The 23,729-nt window shown below is 37.0% G+C and overlaps 3 protein-coding genes across 4 annotated transcripts in view; 2 read left to right on the forward strand and 1 right to left on the reverse strand.

Moving 5' to 3' along the window:
* Window positions 1–304: 304 nt before the first annotated feature.
* Window positions 305–2,607, reverse strand: LOC132109323 (small integral membrane protein 20-like). The gene is made up of 3 exons (XM_059515332.1): window positions 2,416–2,607; window positions 654–710; window positions 305–452 (listed from the first exon to the last, which is right to left on the reverse strand). The coding sequence occupies exons 1-3, from the start codon at window positions 2,570–2,572 to the stop codon at window positions 412–414; spliced, it is 255 nt and encodes an 84-aa protein (XP_059371315.1). The 5' UTR covers window positions 2,573–2,607; the 3' UTR covers window positions 305–411.
* Window positions 2,608–2,775: 168 nt separating this feature from the next.
* LOC132109316 (phospholipase A-2-activating protein-like) lies at window positions 2,776–11,132 on the forward strand. The gene is made up of 14 exons (XM_059515324.1): window positions 2,776–3,011; window positions 3,614–3,807; window positions 3,901–4,001; window positions 6,137–6,257; window positions 6,400–6,567; window positions 6,667–6,802; window positions 6,891–7,060; window positions 7,730–7,881; window positions 8,123–8,342; window positions 8,432–8,497; window positions 8,577–8,648; window positions 8,729–8,836; window positions 8,927–9,094; window positions 10,399–11,132. Exons 1-14 carry the CDS (start codon window positions 2,863–2,865, stop codon window positions 10,968–10,970), a joined length of 2,397 nt encoding a protein of 798 aa, XP_059371307.1. The 5' UTR covers window positions 2,776–2,862; the 3' UTR covers window positions 10,971–11,132.
* A 2,780-nt stretch (window positions 11,133–13,912) lies between these two features.
* Window positions 13,913–23,729, forward strand: part of LOC132109300 (SH3 domain and tetratricopeptide repeat-containing protein 1-like) — a 24,279-nt gene continuing 14,462 nt past the window's right edge. The window contains exons 1-9 of one of the 2 annotated variants that reach the window (XM_059515314.1): window positions 13,913–14,392; window positions 15,236–15,301; window positions 16,107–16,237; window positions 16,342–16,447; window positions 16,865–17,005; window positions 17,132–17,330; window positions 17,430–17,506; window positions 20,052–20,247; window positions 20,355–20,485. In XM_059515314.1, coding sequence (XP_059371297.1) covers window positions 14,242–14,392; window positions 15,236–15,301; window positions 16,107–16,237; window positions 16,342–16,447; window positions 16,865–17,005; window positions 17,132–17,330; window positions 17,430–17,506; window positions 20,052–20,247; window positions 20,355–20,485 — 1,198 coding nt within the window. In that variant the 5' untranslated portion in view covers window positions 13,913–14,241. The remainder of the gene's footprint in view (window positions 14,393–15,235; window positions 15,302–16,106; window positions 16,238–16,341; window positions 16,448–16,864; window positions 17,006–17,131; window positions 17,331–17,429; window positions 17,507–20,051; window positions 20,248–20,354; window positions 20,486–23,729) is intronic. The other variant, XM_059515318.1, reaches the window with a different exon arrangement.

Here is a 23,729-nt window from a genome sequence, read left to right on the forward strand (position 1 = left end):
TAGTGCCAGATTTGAGGTTTTCAGTAGAGGTTTCTCACTCAATTTGAATATAAATATAAAGCATGATGAACTATGCAAAGTTAAGATCCTGCTACAGTAGTCATGAATGAATAACTAAAGGTCCAACTTCTTAACAGCATTATCCCCACAGGAGCTACTGTAGTAATGTACAAAATGAAGTGAGCGCCATCTAGTGGTCATATATTTGTTAAACAAACAGGCAGGTTGAGGAACAGTTCAAGAAGTGTATTTTATTTAGAATGCAAATAAAGGAATAATATGTTATATATATATATTTCATAAAGTCTCATTTAATGCATGGTAGCAGTGTTGATCTCAAATACTCCATCCTCAGTGAGTGACACATCAGTGCTCACGTTCATTCACTCAACTTTAATCCACACACGGGAATCATGATTTTGGCTTGAAGGGATCAGACCAGATCTTCAGACCTATTTAAATAAGACACACAAATGACAATCATATATAGAAACTAATGTTTGTTAAATTGCATTCACATGCAAATGATGCAAATAAACTGTAATACATGGAATATACAATCCTGCCACTTACATCACATGTGAGGTGTCATATGTGTGCTTCCAGTTCAAACAATGCAAACTCGACACAGTGGCCAGATGACCATGACTTACCAGCAGGCTGCACATCTGCTTGATTGACTCCGGCTCGATTTGTCTTCTGGATCTGCTCTGGAATCACATTGACACAAACTCAGACAGCATAAAGAAAAGCACTGGGGGAAATGCCGAACCTTTTTATGGCAAACCTCACAAAATCAAGCTTCCTCCCTTTTATTATTATTTTAATGTTTAAAATATTTTTACTTCATAATCTCAGTGGTATTGCATGTTATTTTAGTATCACTGATATATCTTTTTATTTTTATTTTATTTTTATTTAAATGGTTTTAGTAATTTGAATGTCATTTTGTTCCTTTATATTTACTTTTATTTTTTAGTTATTTCAGTACTTCAACTAAAAAAAAAGGAGAAATGTTGCCTTGGCAGCTAGCTGAAATAAACTAAGTTTATTTTGTTTAAATATATTTTATTATTTATTTTGTATGTTTTTCATTTTAGTATTAGTTATTAACGCTGGTGGTGTTCCTCGTTCATTTATTTCATATTTTATAGCGCAGTTTGTTTTTTATTATTATGTTACAAAATGCAGTTTAACTGAAGTAGATGTACATTTTAGATAATGACGTATTGTCCTGGGGGCTATTCTAGAAAGCACCGTCACATATACACTGAACTTGTTGATTAACCCAAACCTTACTTACTTGAGGTATGCTGGTTCCAAAAACTAGTCTGGGAGTAAGTTCAGTCATCTCAGAGTAGACAAAGACTATAGAATACCAAACCAGTCGACTAAGAAAAAGCGTACTCCTTCTTCAATGGCCATTTACATACCTAGTGCATATCACCACCTAATTGGTGGTTGTGCAATCATTTTTCAAACTTTTCATTTAATCTTTAATCACTGAGAATAAGAATCATGGTGTTTGTTTGATGCTAATAATACATATTATAATGTATTTTTATTATAGAAAAAGATCCATGTGTGAGATGACAATAAAATAAATATAATAAATATTTTAGAATAAATAAAATCTTGCTTTAATAGTGCTGATTATTTAATGTTTAATTAATACATTTTACATTTCCAAACATTCCTTTTGCCATTAATGATAATAATACTTCAGTGAGATTTTTGTTTGCACAAGGAGTCTGACTTTAGCCAGTGCTACACACAGACAGAGATCTGATCTCACCATCAACAGTCCGTCTGGAATGACATGAAGAAACAGAACAAACTGAGACAGACTCAATCCAGAAGAACTGTGGCAACATCTCCAAGATGCTTCAAGAATCCTACTCCACTGGATTATTACAATTTATGGCAAAATTAATGTTTTCTAATGTAAACTAATATTTCCTACAGCAAATATATATATATATATATATGTGTGTGTGTGTGTGTGTGTATATATATATATATATATATATATATATATATATAATTTTATATAAATAACTCATTTAATACCATTTGTTTTTGCTGTTGTTGTTGTTAAAAATACTTTTTTTTTTCTCAATTCCCATTAATCTCAGTGGTGTTTCTCAAGTAGAAGAGTTTTAAAAAAACATCACTCTAAAAATGAGTCATTTTAGTTTAATTCAGATTAAAGGCAGTATAACATTACAGTGATGCATAATTCTTTACAATAATAAAGTAATAATAATAATGTGCATTAATGTTTTCACAACCTAAACTGTAACTGATAAACTGATTATTAGTTTATAAAGATTATATATGTTACAAAATACAATATAGTTGAACTTGAAGAAGTTTACTAGTGACTAGTCACCATGTGTTGTGATAAAGACTTACTGTAGTCTTCAGTGTGAGTGAGAGGGTGGAAAAATATGGGATAAAAAGCCACCGCAACCGCTGCAATGAAGCCTCCAAATATGAGCGTTATTCTCCTGTTAGCAGACATGATTTTGATAGAGTCACCACATCCGAGGACAGAAATCAACTCTTTCATGCATTTCCGGGGTGAGGGTCATATAGTTAAAACAAGTTTAAAGTCTTATTATTATTTGACATCTGTTCTAAATTGAAAGTATATATTCAAAATTATTGTGGTTTAAATATAAATTACATAAACGCGATGTTTTATTTGTAAAAGGTTACATTGTGAGCTAGCAGTACCGCATTATAATATGTGTTAGTGGGGCTTTTATTTTGTCGCGAGGTCTCCCGTCATGCTGTGTGTCTGTGTGTGTAGTGTTGCTGTGTCAGTGTGTGTAGGACCGCTTTCTTTCATCCGTCATAATGTCCGGCAGTAACTCGTACAGACTGCGCTGCTCTCTCGCCGCGCACGAGATGGATGTCCGGGGGCTCGCCGCCGCCGCGTTTCCCCACGGAGCCTTTGTGTCCGTGTCCCGGGACCGAACCGCGCGGGTCTGGGTACCAAACCCAAGGTAACGTACATGCCACCAGCTTCCCCCATGCTGTTTCTCAGACCCGGTTTACTTTTCGTTTCGTTGAGTGGTAATACGTTGTCAGAGTAAGTTAATTTATTGAGAGCGGTTGCCAAATCAAAAAAAATTTGGTAAGATATTTGTTAACATCACATCTGAAAGGAAACGGACCGGGTTTGGTTTCCTGGCAGCGACCGATCTATAAAACACTATCAAACGTTAAAGGAGTAGTTCACCCCAAATGACAATGAAATCATTTGTTGACTTTATCGTTGTTCCAAGTCCATATACATTTTTTTTTCACTTGTACCTTTTCCATATAGTGAATAGTGATTGAGTCATTCAGCCTAACGTCTGCTTTTGTGTCCCACAGAACAAAGTAAATCAAACACGCTGACAGAATTGTCATTTTGGGGTGAACTGTCTCTTTAAACTTCATTAAGCGTTGTCTGAATTCCAGAGATTCAGTTCAGTTGAATTCAGTTCAGTGAAGTTTTATTATTTATTGATGCATAGGATTGCCTACCTTAAACCTTTGAGTTGTATTGTAAATAAGATAAATAATAAAACTCCATTACCATCATCTGTTTTTCCTTCTGCAGTGAAACGCAGGTCTTTACAGAGATGCACTGTATGAATGGCCACTCAAACTTTGTGTCTTGCGTGTGTATCATCGCTCCTAATGAAACATACCCCCGAGGACTCATTGCCACTGGAGGACATGACAACAATATCTGTGTGTTTTCACTAGACCGACCAGACCCTCTGTTCACCCTCAAGGGTCACAAAAACACAGGTACCGTCCACTGCTATTGATGTATTACAGTGATGCAACTGCGTGCAGGTTGTCTGAAAGTCACTGGAATTGTGTGTGTTTGTGTGTTTGCAGTCTGCACTCTCTCATCTGGCAAGTTTGGCACAATACTAAGTGGTTCATGGGACACTACAGCCAAAGTCTGGCTTGGAGAGAAGTGCATGATGACCTTACAGGTAAAGTGGAATGGTCTTGGTATCACTATAGTAGTATCGCAATTCAGCACTTATCTCTTAACTCATCTCTGCATGTGCTGTGAGTTTGGCTTGCTTTTAGTGTGCATTTGGAAACACAAAATGCACCAAACCATTTTCCCAAACTTAAAAACCCTCTGTTTTCAACTTCAAAGCTTTAAGAACTTGCTTTAAGAATGCTTGATGAAAATAAAGTTGTACTGTTAAATTAAATTATTACTTCATTATTTTTCTGAAATAATTTGTTATTTTATTAAGAAATATTCCAGTAGTAATATTTTTTTGAATAGAAAAGTATTATAATGTATTATAACCTTTTATAACTATAAGATCATACATTGCATTATAAGGTGTACTACATATATGTATACATATAGGCTTGAGGTAAAGTATAAATGTAATTTTTTATGCAAATCATGCAGCCCTACATCACAGCTTTTCTTAAATAATGTGTTGTTGTTTTTTTCTCCCCATACTGTACCTTTAAGAGGGAGATCAGCTATACAGTCGTGGCCAAAAGTTTTGAGAATTACATAAAATATTGGAAATTGGAAAAGTTGCTGCTTAAGTTTTTATAATAGCAATTTGCATATACTCCAGAATGTTATGAAGAGTGATCAGATGAATTGCATAGTCCTTCTTTGCCATGAAAATTAACTTAATCTCAAAAAAACCTTTCCACTGCATTTTCATTAAAGGACCTGCTGAGCTCATTTCAGTAATCGTCTTGTTAACTCAGGTGAGAATATTGACGAGCACAAGGCTGGAGATCATTATGTCAGGCTGATTGGGTTAGAATGGCAGACTTGACGTGTTAAAAGGAGGGTGATGCTTGAAATCATTGTTCTTCCATTGTTAACCATGGTGACCTGCAAAGAAACGCGTGCAGCCATCATTGCGTTGCATAAAAATGGCTTCACAGGCAAGGATATTGTGGCTGCAAAGATTGCACCTAAATCAACAATTTATAGGATCATCAAGAACTTCAAGGAAAGAGGTTCAATTCTAGTAAAGAAGGCTTCAGGGCGTCCAAGAAAGTCCAGCAAGCGCCAGGATCGACTCCTAAAGAGGATTCAGCTGTGGGATCGGAGTGCCACCAGTGCAGAGCTTGCTCAGGAATGGCAGCAGGCAGGTGTGAGCGCATCTGCACGCACAGTGAGGCGAAGACTTTTGGAAGATGGCCTGGTGTCAAGAAGGGAAGCAAAGAAGCCACTTCTCTCCAAAAAAAACATCAGGGACAGATTGATCTTCTGCAGAAAGTATAGTGAATGGACTGCTGAGGACTGGGGCAAAGTCATATTCTCCGATGAAGCCCCTTTCCGATTGTTTGGGGCATCTGGAAAAAGGCTTGTCCGGAGAAGAAAAGGTGAGCGCTACCATCAGTCCTGTGTCATGCCAACAGTAAAGCATCCTGACACCATTCATGTGTGGGGTTGCTTCTCATCCAAGGGAGTGGGCTCACTCACAATTCTGCCCAAAAACACAGCCATGAATAAAGAATGGTACCAAAACACCCTCCAACAGCAACTTCTTCCAACAACAGTTTGGTGAAGAACAATGCATTTTCCAGCACGATGGAGCACCGTGCCATAAGGCAAAAGTGATAACTAAGTGGCTCGGGGACCAGAATGTTGAAATTTTGGGTCCATGGCCTGGAAACTCCCCAGATCTTAATCTCATTGAGAACTTGTGGTCAATCCTCAAGATGCGGGTGGACAAACAAAAACCCACTAATTCTGACAAACTCCAAGAAGTGATTATGAAAGAATGGGTTGCTATCAGTCAGGATTTGGCCCAGAAGTTGATTGAGAGCATGCCCAGTCGAATTGCAGAGGTCCTGAAAAAGAAGGGCCAACACTGCAAATACTGACTCTTTGCATAAATGTCATGTAATTGTCGATAAAAGCCTTTGAAACGTATGAAGTGCTTGTAATTATATTTCAGTACATCACAGAAACAACTGAAACAAAGATCTAAAAGCAGTTTAGCAGCAAACTTTTTGAAAACTAATATTTATGTAATTCTCAAACTTTTGGCCACGACTGTACTCCCATTGCCTGCAATTGATTTCATGTATGTGCTGCTGACTGGTTTCTTGTGTAATTGCTGCTCCTCAGGGACACACCGCTGCTGTATGGGCCGTAGTCATTTTACCAGAGCAGGGCTTAATGCTGTCTGGATCAGCTGACAAGACCATCAAGTTGTGGAAAGCCGGTCGCTGCGAGAATACCTATACTGGTACATTGGTGCAACTGATAATTCTAATGCTTTCAACAATGAAACAATGTTTATTTAATGCTGAATATAGACACTGTGGAGCTTGTTAAGTTTGAACAGATCTCCAGCAGGGGTCAGCGTTAGTAATGTGTCTGTCCTGCAGGTCATGAGGACTGTGTGCGAGGACTCGCTGTGATAAACGAGGTGGAGTTCCTCTCTTGTAGTAATGACGCCAGCATTAGACGGTGGATGGTGACGGGTGAATGTGTGCAGGTTTACTATAGTCACACTAACTATATCTACAGCCTTGCTGTCTTCCCGAACGGACAAGGTGCTTAACTCCAGTTTTGCAGTTGGTTGATATGGTTCTACATATCTGTGCATAAATTCTATATGATCTCCTATACTGTCTACTTTTTTCCTGTTCTAGACTTCATAAGCACAGGAGAGGACCGGACACTGAGGATCTGGAGGAAGGGGGAATGTTCCCAGACTATCCGTCTTCCTGCCCAGTCAGTGTGGTGCTGCTGCATTCTGCCTGATGGAGACATTGCTGTGGGAGCCAGGTATACATACTGTTTCTGTTTCATATCGCCGAAACTATTTACAGTATATTATCCTGCGTGGGGCTGACCATGTCACATTTCACTGAAGCGATGGCATTATCCGCGTGTTCACCGAGAGCCAAGAGCGTGTAGCGAGTGCTCAGGCCCTACAGGCTTTTGAGGATGAACTCTCCAAAGCCATCATCGACCCAAAGACTGGAGACTTGGGCGACATCAAGATAGAGGACTTACCTGGCCGAGAGCACCTGGATGAACCAGGTAAGCCTTGGACACATGTAGTGTTTTCAAGAACGTTCAGGCTTATTTGTGTATTATTTATATTTTATTGTAGTATTAAACAATATTTTGAATTAGCTTTAATTTTTTATGTTATGTTTTTATTGTCTGTTCTGTTTTCTTTCTTTTTTTCAGTTTTAGTCAATTTAGTACTTCGTTAAATTAGTTTTTTTTTATTCATTCTTTTTAAGTTTTAGTTAGTTACAACACTGCGAATGCTACGCTAATATTTTTGATTATAATGGATCAGTATTTATATTAAAAAAATAATACATATATATATATATATATATATATATATATATATACACACTGTGTATATATATATATATATATATATATATATATATATATATATATATGATATCCTTGTGGGCAGCACGCCAGTATATAGTTCTGCTGTGCTTCAGGCGTCCCAAGTTCAAGTCCCAGCTCACAGACCTTTCCCGATCCCGTCCCTCTCTCACTTTCTCACTTTGCTACTTTCTAGCTACTGTCCTATCATAATAAGGGCAAAAATAAATCTTTATATATATAAAAAAAATATATATATCCTTTTAACTCTGCATAAAAAAATGTGTATATAATACATATTTATATTTTTGCATTATACCTCACTTTGCTCACTGTATTATAATTGTATATGTGTAGGGAATCGGGATGGCCAGACGCGGCTCATAAAGGAGGGTTCTAATGTTGAAGCGTATCAGTGGAGCGTGAGTGATGGACGCTGGGTGAAGATCGGAGATGTAGTGGGCGGGTCTTCTCAGCAGAATTCAAAGCGAGTGATGTATGAAGGCAAGGTGAGACACATAGTATTGTTCTTGTAATGATCCAGTAGATTGTGTGCACAGTATATGAGTATGATTTAGTCACTGTTTGCTGTCAATTGCAGTTTTTGTTCATAAATTGAATCAAGCAATGTTTTTATGGTCCACACTTGTGGTAGTCTGTTGTGTGAGAGCTGTTAAATGTCCAGTGTTGATGCTGTCCAGAGGTTAAACTGTAGTCATGTTGTAACTCTTGTGATTTCCCTGCCTAAAGGAATATGACTTCGTCTTCTCTATCGATGTGAATGAGGGAGGTCCTGGCTTGAAGCTGCCTTACAATGCGTCGGACGACCCCTGGCTGACAGCTCACAACTTCCTGGAGAAGAATGACCTGAGCCCCATGTTCTTGGATCAGGTGGCTAATTTCATCATCGAGAACACTAAAGGCCACACTCTTGGCCCAGCCCCCACCTCTGCCGCAGACCCCTTCACAGGTAACTGGAACGATATGCTTTCACAAACACCCACTTTATTCAGCTTAAGGTAAAGACAGATACGTGCTATATTCCTCTTGTCTTGTCAGGTGCGGGACGGTACATTCCGGGTTCAGGAAGTGACAGACAAGGATTTGGCAATGATCCTTTCACAGGTGGGCCTTTTTGAATAGCATTTGTTATTTGCTAATATGAAATCAAAGTTGTGAGAGATGTTTATGTTTGTTTGGACAGGGGCTGGACGGTATATACCCGAGTCAGGATCCACAGGCACAGTGTCTTCAGGCAGAGCCGATCCTTTTACTGGTAAAATACATGCAATACATCCAGAACAGCACTTGCATGCATGCATCATGTACACTGATATACCTCTCAATGCTCTCTAGGTGGCAGTGCCCATTCCTCTTCCTCTCTTTCGAAATCAAAGACAAACATCTTCTTCCCCAATACGGATGGAGTTATGTTTGAACAGGCGAATACAACTCAGATTCTTGGTAAGTGACACTTTTACATCAGTGAAGACATACTTGATGACAAAAACGATCGTGTGTCCCTACATAACATTTCCTCAATATCATGTGTAGGTAAGCTTCGGGAGCTGAACAACACTGCTCCTGCGGACCGTAAGCTGAGTGACGTAGCACTGGACTGTCTGGAGAAGTTGTTGCTCCTAGTAACAGACGTGAAAGGTCAGGAACAGCCCACAGCAGAGCAGATCAGTGTACTGTGGAGGACTAGCCACTGGCCAGAAGGTAAGGCATTGAGCCTACTTAATTTAAAGAGGACATAACACACAGTTTCTGCAAATCTCATGTTAATCTTGAGTACCTATAAAGTAGTATTGCATCCTTCATGTCTCCAAATAGACTTTAGTTTTATCAGATTTTCTAAAAGACCGATACAGCTCTACCTCTTCTCTGCTAAAACAGTTGAGCTCCTGGAGGCACAAGCATGCTGGCTCTGGTTTATATGTGCACTCACTCTTCCTGGAGAAGTGCCAATAGAAGGAATTCCGTCTGTCATGATGTCATACAGGGCCATACTCCGATAAAAAGAAAAAAAAAAGCTTATTGAAACTTATACAAACCCTGACGAAGTGTATTTGGCACAGAAATACTCCATACGTCCAACTCGTTTTTTTTTTTTTTTACTTTGGCCATGTTTAGCATGAGAATCTTTAACAGTGTAAATAAGTCAGAATGCATGAAATAGCATTAGACCTCCCCTTTAAATAAACAGTTCACTATACTATCACTGCTGGCAGAGGTCTTCAATCCTGCTTCTGGAAGGCCATGGTAATGCAGAATATAGCTCCAGCTCTAATCAAACCGCCTGAACAAGCGAATCAATGTCTTCAGGATTCATACAAAAGTCTGTAGCCCGTTGCTTGAAGCTAGCTGAACAAATTCTGAGTTTTAGAGTAAGTTGACAAATCCAACCTGGTTTAGATCAGTCTCAGCAGGCTCACAAAGCAAAGTAAAAACGCTGTGTCAACTTGATCCAGTGATTTGTGATTAATTAGTGAATGCATCTGAAAGTGTGACACGTGCAGCTAACAGCCAATCACACGCATGGACATGGAGAGCATCGGTTTGATTCACTTCTCGTGACAGTCGGCTCAATTCATTTCTCTGCTTAAGATTAAAAGGTGTTGTTATTAAAATTATTATAAAATTAAATTAATTTACAAGACAGTAACAAACTGCTGTTATTTTTACCCATTTGTATACTTTTTAAATATTACCATTTAGGTTTAATTTATTTTTATTTCAGTATCACATTTATTTATTTTTCATTTGATCTCATAATGTTTAATTAAAAAGTCATAACTGGACCTTCCAGGGGAAAAACAACAGACTTCTCTCTGGTGACGTATGTAGGACTTGTGTTCCACTTTTGAGCACAAAGCCCATATCTCAAAATCTAATTAACAACCTATAAATAAAACTCAGTCTTTTGGTTTTGTTTTGAAAAAATCTGTCACACTTGGATGTATGCCAAAATACAGACTGTTGCTACTTCCAGTCAATTAATCAGTCATCATTTCCCTCCTCAGACATTGTCTTCCCAGTGTTGGACATCCTGCGTTTGGCTGTGCGCCATCCTGAAGTCAACGCCCAGCTTTGTGGAGGGACTGAAGGTGCCAGTCTCTGCAACCATCTCCTGGGTCTCATGTCCTCTGAGGGCAGGCCCGCCAATCAGATGCTGGCACTCCGCATTCTCTGCAACTGTTTCTCTGGGTCCCACGGCCGCGCTCTTCTCTTGGGTCACCGTGACACAGTCCTGTCCCGGGCCGGAGACCTCCGTGTGGTCTCCAACAAGAACATCCACGTGGCGCTGGCTACCTTGGTGCTCAACTATGCTGGAAGGTTGTACGGTCAACTCACTGAGATCGAGGCGAAGGCACAGTGCTTATCAGTGGCCAGCACTGCCTTGGAGGTCGTACAGGACAAAGAGGCCATCTTCAGGCTGCTGGTGGCCCTGGGGACCACAGTGGCCGGGGACAGCACTGCAAAGGACCTTGCACGATCTTTGGGTGTCAACTCTCAGATTTCTAAATATGCCCGGGTCTCTGATCCGGCTAAAGTGGGCGAGTGCTGTCGACTAGTGCTTGATGAACTGCAGTGATGTCAAGCGACTTCTTCCATTACTACTCCTACATGAGGAAACTTTCAGATCTCTTAAACCGCAGTCTGTATATCATTAGTTTGCATTTAAATTTTCACATTTTGATGCTGAATGGATCTGAATGAATGCATGATGTGAATAAACACTGATTATTAATTCAAATGTTTCCTAAAGCAAGGCTCATGTTATTGAGGAAGATTGGAGGTTCTCAACCCACACACTGAATCAGAGATCATGTTAGTTAATGGCATTCATGTCTCGTAATAATCTTCTGAGTGAAACTGAATTCAATGATTTCATTCACGTAAAACCAGAAATGTGTGTTAATAAAGAAAATTGGTTCAATTTTGATTCCAAGTTGACGTTTAAGGTGAAGGAAATCTATTAAGGTGTTCCAGATTTCTCTCTAAAGTATTAAGCATCTGTAATTAAAACACAGGTAAAATCCTGGTTTAGCTTTCAAGTCTAACTGCAGTTTTCAGGTAAAAACAAAAAACACGCATTTACTATGCCATTGCTATTAAAATACATTGAACGGTCACAACCCCAAATATTTCATGTCTCCACTATATTATTTAGCAAGACAAACAGAAAATAAATAATGCTAAAATACATATGTCTACAGCATGGGTGGCTTTTGCCAAGTAACACACTATGAGCTATCTTTGTGCAAGTTAGAGCACTGCATTGTTAGTCTCTTTTGGACCCTATAGAGTAGTAAACTGTCAGCTTTGTAACATGCTGTACTTGAAGCATGAAGCAAGCCACTACATAGCACATCATCTGGACAATCAAGTTTTAAAAATCATGTAATATGACTGACAGTGTCAGGGTTTGGTACAGTTTTAGTGAACATGATTAACTTTAATCATGTCACATTTGTCAAATAAACTTTTAATCTGTAGTAGGGATGCACTGAAATTAAACCAACGTTTCTGGATGCACTTGGCCAAAAACCGTAACGGAAACTGAAGATGCTTTTTAATAATTATTTATTATTTTATTAAATAATATAAAATACTTTTTCATTTAACTCTATCATTTGAATGATACTGAATGTAAAACAGCCACGCTTTTATTGAAAGGAAATTAATGAAATTGGACAGCAACAGAATCAGATTTTTTCATCCAAATGATGTGTAGTCCTACAGAGCTATTATTATCAGAGCATGTGAGCAAAACATAGTATCACGAGAGGGTAGCGTCATTTTACCAGTGTTGCTCAGCACATTGGCCTATAACACCATAGAGATATGGATTTGTTCTCAATATATATATATATATATATATATATATATATATATATATTTACAACATTTTTTATTGATTTTCTGCTGTTATTGTCAGACCTGAACTTCTCAAAGTAACAAAACGAAATAGGGGAGTTGTTTTGAGATCAGTTCTTTCTGAGATATAGACTATATAATGTGGCCCATATGAGTCAGGGACTTTGACCAGCCTCTTTGGAAGTAGGAATGATGGTCAAAACATACAGTCTGTGAAGTACTATGGTAAGTGATCTGAATGTGGAAGAGTTATATTCAGTCAGCTTTCCACAAAAGCAATTTCCTTTAAACTTTTAGAGCTGTTCTCCTTTAGTTGAATTTTATCCTAACAGGAATTATTTATTTTACTTGTTCAGATCAAAAACAACTAACTTGATTACACTTTTTAAACTTCATTTATATAAACCACATTGTTTTATTATTGTATTTTTCTGTTTGGTTTATGATAGAGCATTTTGTATTTTATGTTATTCAGTGTATTTTTTATACTGTTTAAGGAGTTTGGGGTCAGTAAGATCTTTTCATATTTTTGAAAGAAGTCTCCTTGCATGTTTAATAAAAATACAGTTAAAACAGTAATATTATGAAATGTTAGATTATTTAAATTGAAAATAACTTTTCCATTGATTATTATTATTATTATGATTTATTTATTTATTGCATGTAATGTATTCCTGTGATGGCAAACAAATTTCTCAGCAGCCATTACTCCAGTCTTCATACAATCTTTCAGAAATAATTTTCATATTCTGATCTGATGTTCACTTATTATTATTTTTTATTATAAATATCAAGACTGAAATCAATCGTGCTTCTTAATATTTTGTTGTACATTTTTTCAGGATTATTTGATTAATGGAATGTTCAAAAGAACAGTATGTGAAATCTTTTGTAGCATAAATGTATTTACTGACACTGCTGGTTAATTTAATGTGTCCTTGCTGAATAATAAGTTATAAGTTCCTAAAGGAAGGGAGGGTCTTCTTGTGGATGTGTTTGGGGGTATGCTGTGGTGTCTGCCACCTTTCCCATCAGGCTGGGAGTCACTCATGTTTCCTGTGTCAAAAACAGGTCTCCATGTCCCCCTCTATGACCTCCGCCTCGCGCCAGACGTCCACGATGGTCGGCTGTCTTAAACATGTCCTTGGCCTTGCTATGAAGGAGATGAGACAATATCTAAATCAAAAAGTAAAATGCGTAATTTAATATATAATATAATAAATAAATATTAGACTGAAAATAGCACAGAGAAAGAGACAGAATTTGAAGGGTTTAAGTGTCCTGTGCTGTGACCCATTTAAAGTGTTTTGTAAAGACAGGAATTTTCTTGAACAACAATTTCTATTAACATTAAAGCACACTTCCTCACATGGACTCTATTACATTATACAGACATTTTATCTGAGGATTTTGGCAGGAAGCATTTTTGTTAACCTTGGCACGCACGAGTTTGATTTACACAGGCCAATTATACAAGGGTTTTAAAACTCCACAAATTACACATAATACAAGGATTTTAGGAAGGGGAAATGCTGACACTCTTCCTCTGATGTTTTCTGAGTTCACCCAAATACACAGAGACACACCTACAAAGTTAACATTCATAATAACCTACGGACCACCAGTGATTCTTTACTCACTCCGTGTGACTCCGTGTGATTATTAACTTTTGCTAAAACCTTGCGTACCAAGCTTTTCCCCAAGGTTATTTATTTGTAAAAACAAAACTGCTTACTGGTGCCAAAATCGCATAACGCGCTCCGTCTGACAGGGGTGCAGAGCTGGAACTGTTGCCTGTTCGCAAGACCACGTTGTTTTGGGCGTTCCTTGACCATTAAAGCCTTGCAGTCTTGTAATGATGTAATATACGCTCTTAAAATCAGTTCCGCCACCTGTGCGCTTTCTGCTTTTATTTGGTGACAGTGCGATGAGCGCGTGACCGAGAGCGCGCAGCCATTCGCTTCTCCGCTCGGAACTCTGACGGAATGTCAGCCGCTGCTCGTAGAAACTCGTCCAAAACCGGGAACGGCGTGAAGTCCGAGTCCGACCCGGATAAAACTCGGACGGTACGCAGAGAGCTGTCGAATGAGTGCACACACAATGAATGGGATAATATTATGGAGTCTTCGTCTAGAGGTAGGGACGCGGGAGAGCAGCACGACCACCAAAGAGAATTAAAAGAAAAAAAGTGTTTCTCAATACATTTGTATTGCATTCTTATGTTAATGAACGTATGAAGTTGATCTTACGTTTTTAATAATATGACCATACATGTTGCACTGCCCGATACTGGATAAAATATCTATTAACAGTTTAGCTATATGAAAAACAAATTATTTTCTTTTGACAACTTCTCGATTAAGTGACCAAAAGGGGAGAATGCTAAATATTTGTAGTGCTGGTTTGAGCAGATGTTTGGTCTCCAATGACTTCTAAGCACAGAAATCTAAAATTCTAGGTGTTCCGTGTTTTGTATCTTAATGTATAGGCTATTATATTAATTGCTTATCATTTAGTTGAAATTTTCTATGTCCTTTATTCTCCGTCATGTTAGTATTTAGTAAAATCCCTGAAACTTACAATGACATCATCCCCCAGGAAGTGTCATCACCATTTTGGTGGGAAATCAAAAGCACAAACGACAATATATTTTAGCGATGGATTTAATAGATTCTGTGATGTTTTGTGGTAGGCTGTTAATTGGTTTGTTTCTAAAACATTCAAGACGACACCCTCATGTAAACTGCCTCTATATCTCACGCTACTCGATGGCTAACACGTCATCATTTCCATCCTGTTTGTTGTAAAACTAATCAAGGTTGAATTAATAATCTTTAAATGTCTGTACTTGACTACAGTATTTCTAAAAATATGATTTAAAATTCATTAAACTTCAACACAATTATATAGTAAAGTGTTAAGCACAACAGAAATTCTCCACATCATTATTAGTGCCAAGATGTGTACATTTCTTTTCAGATTATAAGACCTCAAGAGGAAGCATCAAAGGTATTCCTGGATCTCCTGATGATAATATACCAACAGGTGAATCCAGCTCAATACTATACTGTCTGTGACAATACCAACTTCCTCTTAATTCACCGTGACTGATGTGAATAAATCCTGATCTTTGTGTAAATGATAATGAAATACTATGTGGGAAAACTGTCCAGAGTTGGCAGTTCTTGGCTCTGAGACAAGTTTCTGGGACAACTTATTCACTATCATGCCATTCCAAACCTGTATGACTTCGTGGAACACAAAAGAAGATATTGCATAGTGTGTTGGGAACCAAACAGTTTTGGTGAACCTAGACCTCCGTTGTAGTACAATTAATGAAAGATTTCTCAAAATATCTTCTTATATGCTCCACGATAGAAGGAAAGGGTGAGTAAATGACAGAATTTCATTTTTATTTTTATTTTTTTGTAATGAACTATTCCTTTCACTGAACTTTGACTTGCTTTAGTGACACTCAAAAAGAGTAACTTTTAGAGATCATACATTGGACTTTACAAAGCCCATTGACTGTCATTTATTAACCCTTTCTGTTAAACACAACAGTGAAACATCACATGATTATGTGAACATGCAAAATCAAACTGTGGATTGAACCATGAATATTGCTCTTGTGATGAATGTTTTAGGTTATAACCGAATATAGTAGAACTAGACCTGGAATTTACAGCAGTATAAAGGTTTAGTTTATGATGTCACCTTACACTGACTGGCCTTTTTCACGTCACTGAGTCACTTTCTTTACAGATTTACTAGAGGAGTGGAGGCTGATCTGTTAGTGTTGGATGCGGTGGTAGATATAATGTTGACTTTATACTGTTTCCTGTGGCAGTGTTGGCTATGCAGCTGGCTATGGTGGAAGGGCCAGATCGACTTCCTGCCGATGAGGACACACAGGAAGTGCTTTGCAGGAAACTTTGTTTGCTGGAAGCTGACCTCTCAGGGGTCATGACCTTAATCTCTGTAGGACCATCTCTATTCAGACTGCATAAAATATTCAAAACCATTCTGAAATGTGTTTAAGAAAATATACACGCATTTAACATACTAGTTTCCCTGTCTTGCAGGAACTGTCTGCTCATTTTGTATCCATCAACAGTGAGGAAAGGACTATATTTATCACTTTTAAAACCCTTGAAGAAATATGGAAGTTCAGCACATACCACAAAATGGGTCTGTTCTTATTTCTGTGCTGCAGATATATGTAGATTCTGCTTAATATTTTTGTGGGAACTGATATACACTACCATTCAAAGGTTTAGGGTAAGATAGATTTGGGAGGAAAAAGGGTTGTAAATATTACATGTATTCAGCAAAGACACTTTGAATTGATCAAAAGTGACAGCAAAGAAACTTTAATGTTAAAGAGGATTTCTTTTTCATATAAATGCTGCTCTTTTAAACTTTGTATTCATCAAAGAATCCAACATGCATGGATAATAATAAGAACCGATTTTAATAACTTGAGCACCAATAATGGATGAGCATCAAATCAGCATATTAGAATGATTTCTGAAAGACCAATAATCTGTGGTGTATATTAAAAGCTAAATATCTCAAAAGACTTACCAAATGTCTAATTTTCACAAGGTTTCTTGGGGCAGTGTATGGAAAACCTTCTCATGGACCAGGAGTTCTGGTTAATCTCTCTTGATCAACATTCAGGAATTGAGATCTCAATTAAAGAAGAGATGCTAAATCTGATGTATAAAGGCTTTCTAATGCAAGAAGGTAATAAATAGTGTTTATGCACTCTATATACTAGAATAAAGCTATGTGATGTTTAAAAACAGACTTGCACATGTGCGTGTGAATACCGCTGCTTTCTGTAATAAAATAATATTGTTTACTTTTGAGGGTCTTTCTTTGGAGTCTGCACAGCAAATCAGATGTTTGATAGCTCTACGTCAGGTAGCGACCTTTATCTGGAGAAGGGGGACATTGCTTTGTTTGAGCCTCCATTCTTAGGATCAGGGTGGACAGCGCTGTCACTTGCGGATGGGGATAGAGGAACCAAACCAAAACCAGCTCTGGAGCCCGTCATTCCCTTTCATGAGTATGTGTCACCTTCTGAATTTCATATTAACGTATTGTCATAAAATCAACAGACCACCCAAAACTAAGAACAATGGATTTTTTGTTTTTACTTCCCAAGGTGGTTTCTAAAGTCCTGCCCAGAAAGTATATTAGTGGGTGGTGGAAAGGACACCGGTGGCCTTCCCTTCCAGATTGGTAAGAAAATGTTTCATATATATAAATATAGGAATACAAACTTGTGAAGAAATTGTGAAGAAATATTATTACAATTTTGAAATAGTTCAGCATCATTACTCCACTTCTCAGTGTAACACAATCTTTCAGAAATCATTGTAATATGCTCACTTGGTGTTCAAGGAACATTTTATTATATTATTAGAAAATGTTTTCTTCATATAATTGAAAACGGTTATGCTGGCTACTATTTTTCAGGATTCTTTGATGAATAATAATTCCAAAAGAACAGTATTTATTTAAAAATAAAATAAAATAAAAATTATATATATATATATATATATATATATATAAAAAAATTTCAGCAATGTCTTAAAAAAAAAATTATTGTCACTTCTGATCAATTTAATGCATTCCTTTAAAAAATGTTACTACCCTCAAACTTTTGAACATTAGTGTGTGTATACACTACAAACAAAGATGCACACTAACAAACAAATACCATAAATACTACAGAACACTTGAGATGAAGTAAAATGGACAATGAACATGAGAAAACAGCTTATATAACTTTATGCAACTTTCTAACTTAAACCTTAAACCGCATCTCTGTTTTTAAAATCCATGAATCATCTTGGCCCATGTTTGGTCTCAATTTTAAATTTGTCTCTTCAATTGGGCAAGGTACCTAATTGTTTTAAACATGCTGTTGTTCAGCCTATCTTGAAAAAGAACAATCTTGATGCAGCTACTTTTAAAAATTATAGGCCTATTTCCAAATTGCCATTTATTTCTAAAATTTTAGAAAAGGTTGTGGCGAACCAGCTGAATAATGTTTTAAATGCGCACAATATCTTTGACAAATTTCAGTCTGGGTTTCGAAAAAAACACTCAACTGAAACAGCCCTTCTTAGGGTCTCAAATGATATTTTGATGGCTGCTGATGGGGGTAAATGCTCTGTGCTGGTTCTCTTAGACCTCAGTGCAGCGTTTGACACTGTCGATCACTGCACTCTGATAGATAGACTGAAAAAAACTGTGGGAATTACTGGGTCAGCTCTGGATTGGTTTTCCTCCTATCTCTCCGACAGGAGTTTTTCGGTGTCCGTAGGGAAATATATGTCAGATTCTGCTCCTTTGTCCTGTGGTGTGCCCCAAGGGTCTGTGCTTGGCCCTCTGTTGTTCAGCCTGTATATGCTTCCTCTTGGGAAGATTATTAGTAGCTTTGGAGAAATATCATATCACTGCTATGCAGATGATATTCAATTATATTTTTCTTTTAACTCTGATAGACTAGACAAACTGTCCTTGTTGCATAACTGCCTAGCCTCCATCAACAATTGGATGGCAGACAATTTTTTGCAGCTAAACCAAGATAAAACTGAGGTGCTGATTTTTGCTCCTGACAACATTTTTCCCAAGATTAAACTGGCCATTGGGGCTCTATCACCCTCAGAATGTAATGCTGTGCGAAACCTAGGTGTCATTTTTGATAGATCTATGTGTTTTAACAGTCATGTTAAATCTGTGGTTCGTTCCTGTTTTTTCCATCTCAGGAATATCGCTAAAATCAGATCTGTAGTTTCTAATAATGAGATGGAGATGCTTGTTCATGCTTTTATTTCATCTCGTCTTGACTACTGCAATGTATTGTACACTTGCTTAAACAATTCCTCCATGGACAAATTGCAAGTAGTTCAGAATGCTGCTGCTAGACTTTTAACAAAGACCAAAAGAAGATCTCACATTAAACCTATACTCAAGGCTCTTCACTGGCTTCCAGTTAGTTTTAGAGTGCAATTTAAAATTTTAACCATTACTTTTAGAGCCTTGCATAATCAAGCTCCGGCGTATATCCAGGATATACTTCATGCCTACACTTCAGGCCGTTCTTTGAGGTCTTCGGGTCAAGATCTTTTAACTGTTCCTAGAACACGTTTAAAAACGAGAGGTGACCGCGCTTTTTGCGTGGTGGCTCCAAGGCTCTGGAACGCTCTTCCATTAGACTTGAGAGCTTTGGACTCTGTAGAAATTTTTAAAAAGCACCTAAAGACACATCTTTTTAGACAAGCTTTTAACTAGTTTTATGTTTTCTTTTTTTATTGTGGCACATATACTGTATATGTGTAATTTTGTATTGTATGTGCATTTATGTTATGTGTATATTTTTAACTCTGTGAAGCACTTTGTGACTCCATTGTCTGTGAAAAGTGCTATAGAAATAAAGCTTACTTACTTACTTACTTACTTACCTTCTTATATGTATATATGTATATCGGAGTTCTCAAGAATGAATAATTTCACAAAAGACTGAATGTAGTTAATTGTTACAATAAGGAAAATTCTTAGACTGGCCATTCCTGTTTTAAAAGTTATTGAGCAAGAAGCTTTAAAATTGCAATAAATTATTAGAAAATGATTGAGGATAAATGAAGAGAGAATGGATGTAAGCTGCAAACAAAATCTGGATCTGAATGTAATAGATTATATAACTTTTGACATATGAAGCAGTGGTGCATTTATCATCACAGATTAACTCTAGCACAAGTGTAAATATCTCTCATAGCAGTAGGGGTCTGTGAGGCCACAGAGGAGTATGATGCTGATGGACCAGATGAACTGAGTTTCCAGGCTGGTGAACGCATCATCATCCTGGGCCTGCTGGTGGCCTGTTTTGAATGGTTTTTGGGAGAACTGGAGGAAACTGGGGATACTGGACTTGTCAAAACCAAGCTGGTCAAAACAACCACTTCATCTTGTGAGTAAGTGCTTGTGGGATTTTTGTATTTTGTATTTCTGTTGTGTGGTTTGTCTCAAATTGTTTTTACAGTTTTACTCATTATTACTTTAACCTGCGCTAACATCACAGATCATCTGACATATTCTTGAATGACGAGGACAGACAAATTGTTACCTTGGATCAGGACAAAATTAAAGAGGAGACTATTGCTTTATTGAAGAAAATATGCCAGTCTAATGTTGGCACAAACTACAAACTTGGTAAGACTCGCACGGCTTTGAATCTTAACATTTTAGCATTTATAAATTAAGTTTTATTTGCTTTTACAACAGCACCTGTGATTTGTCTAAAAAGAAACTACTAACAATTTTATTTACAAAAAAGAGGTGTTCCTAACAGACCAGAGGTAGAATTAAAGGCACAAAGCAACTATGACAACACCAAACACGTCAACTAAAGTCTTGAATATATCCTGGTTGTAAGCTTTTCTTTTGTGTGGTGTAAACACAGGTAATACAACCTAAACCACCACTACTGCCCCACCTTGGGAAACTGAACTGATTAGGAAGATTAGGAAACTAACTTGTCACTGCAAGAACTAGTGACCTCTACAAGAAATGCCAGAACAAGTAACCAACGCTATCAGAATTCAATGTAATTTGTAATTTAATTAATGTAATTTAATGGTGGATGTATTAAAAAGCTCAAAAATCAGTACAGCTGCTCATCCAGGGAAGAACTCGTGGCACCCTGAGACCAGCAACCATTGCTGGAAGTGCTGGACTTCTCCCTAATACAAAGAGAGATGTGCAGTCATGCTTCAGACCAATTCAGGATGATTCTTCAAATTACATTATCATCATAGATATCTATCTCTGTTCAACAGTTTTCCTAACATCACAATACAACAGAAGTGGTTCTGTTTATTGTTCGTTGATTGGATGTAGGCAGATCTGAATGTGACCTTGCAGTTGATTGTAAGAAAGGGGTTTAAGGGGACTAAATGTTTGGAAAAGTCCAGCATATGCCACTAGAGAGAAGTCTGTCGTTTTCACTGGAAGATCGGGTTTTGACATTTTTCTTAAACATTATGAGGTCAAATGATATTTTAAATTAAACATTTGCATGGATGAATTCTGTTACTTGAATTTACCAAATAGACGGCAAATTGTCATTTCATGCCAAATTTAATTAATATAAGCAACTAGACTTGCATTTCTAGAAGAAAACATCAGTGCTTGCACTGAACCACAAGGATAGTGTTAAATATTTACTAAATGTTTAAGCACAGGACTTGCATTCTGGTGTGGGGAAACCAATCTCAATATACTGAATTTACTATTTATTATATTTATTAAAATCTAAATCTAAAATAGCTGCTAAATCACTGAAATGCTTGCAAGGCAGCTGTCATAGCGGTCAAATTACAGATTCTCCTATTCTTTTCATACACAGAGTCGTAGAGGGTTTGTTCATTAACATTTTGAATGCCTACATCTGGACTTTTATTGTGTTTGTATGTGTGTGTGTTTTAATTGCATTACTTTAAACTTTACTTTAAAAACTTTAATATTTTTTGTAAACTTGTAGCCCTATTGGATGTTCACTAGTTAAGAACCACTGTGTTAAACAGATGTAAACAAAAAACAACGGGTCAGATTGCAAATAATATTTGTTATATTTTGAATGGAAGATTTTTCAAAATGTAACTTAATTATTTGTTAAATTATTAATTGTTAAAAGTATTATCACACAGATTACAAAAATACACAGCAAACCTACGGATTAATTGATCCAATAAAAGCTCATAACAACATTATATGAATAAATGAATGAAAAATAAGGAAGAGGGTTTTCACCGACTGTACTGTAAAGATTTGTTGTGTAGGCTTCTGCACTCACATCTTCCTGCATTGATGAGATGTTAGGGGAACCAGTAGGCTCGGATCAGATGATGCGGGTCATAGGGTCACAACTACGGTGCCCGTAAGGTGACATGGTCGGTTCACTTAGTTTTGTTGTGGCCACAACATCCTTATGTTGAGGGAACAACATCCATTTCTCATGGCCAAGACTTCTTATGTTGAGGGAATGACATGTTTTTCTTGTGGCCAGTTTATGATTGTATTTATGCCCATGTGTGATGATAAATGAGCGTGTTGTGTTTTCATTTACAAATGAAACTACGTGAATGATTAATTTCTCAATGAGACACTATAGTATTTATAATTATGGTCCATTAATTAACTGGAATAAAATGAAATATATGTTAAATTAAAATTGCATTCCAGCAAAAATTCCAATCAGCATAATCAAAGCTTTATTGGCATGTTGAGCATTTACAGTAGACTTTTATTTACAAAAGTATTCAGAACGTTAAGTAAAGATATCGATATGAAAGGAAAAAAAGAATATAAACGAATATACAAATATAACCAATAAAAATAGGGTAATAATTGTAGGCTAATAATAATAATAATAATAATAATATACAAATATTACGGGGAAAAGACGATCAGTTAATGGACTTACAAGATTGTAGGATGGATAAAAATGTTTTCTTGTAGGCCTATTTAATATAATGCACTTTATGTAACTTTTATTCATGATAAACTTCATTTGAATGCTGACTATTGAACATAATACAGTCCGGTAGCCAGGGCCTATGGTTAATATAATATTTTAATAATGTAATCATTTCTAGAATAAATAATACAATAATTTCTTAATTCAAAATAAAATATTAATGAATCCATCTCTATAATCTCTATAATCCCGGGTTGCTATGGTCACACAGGTTTGTTTATGTATTAAACTGAAAAAATTAAATAAAAATTAAACGAGAAATGGATGTTGTTTCTTCAACATAGCATCTGAAGACCAGGACATAAGGATGATGTTACCTCGACAAAATCATCTCGCCGCCGCGACATAATATCACATTCCCACCAGTTAAAGGGGTAATATGATGCGATTAAATTTTTTCTTTCTCTTTGGAGTGTTACAAGCTCTTGGTGCATAAAGAAGATCTGCAAAGTTGCAAAGACTAAAGTCTCAAAACCATGGAGATATTCTTTATTAAAGTTAAGAGTCAACCACACTCTCCTAAAATGGCTTGTTGTAACACCCCCACATGTCTATGTCACGATGTGAGAAGATGTGCATAACGCCGCCCAAATGTTCACGCAAAGAAAGAAGGCGTGAATTTAATTCTTGCTGTTGTCGCTCCACCATGTTGTGGAGACACTGTGTGTTTCATTGTGAAAGAGAAACTACTTTCTTTGGTCTTCCAAAAGAGGACACAACTAGAAATCATTGGTTAAGTTGTATTTACATCACTGTTCCAGAACAGTTCAGCCCAAATATTCAGATGTGTGCAGCGCATTTTATGGAGTATGAGGACTGTTTCCTGTGAGAGTAGCCTACAATGCCGGTGTCTGTTTCTATAAAGTGGGGCAATTCCAACTTTGCAAGGACACACAGTACATTTTCATATGTAAAGGA

Source organism: Carassius carassius, chromosome 2, assembly GCF_963082965.1.
Source record: "Carassius carassius chromosome 2, fCarCar2.1, whole genome shotgun sequence".
Lineage (NCBI taxonomy): Eukaryota > Metazoa > Chordata > Actinopteri > Cypriniformes > Cyprinidae > Carassius > Carassius carassius.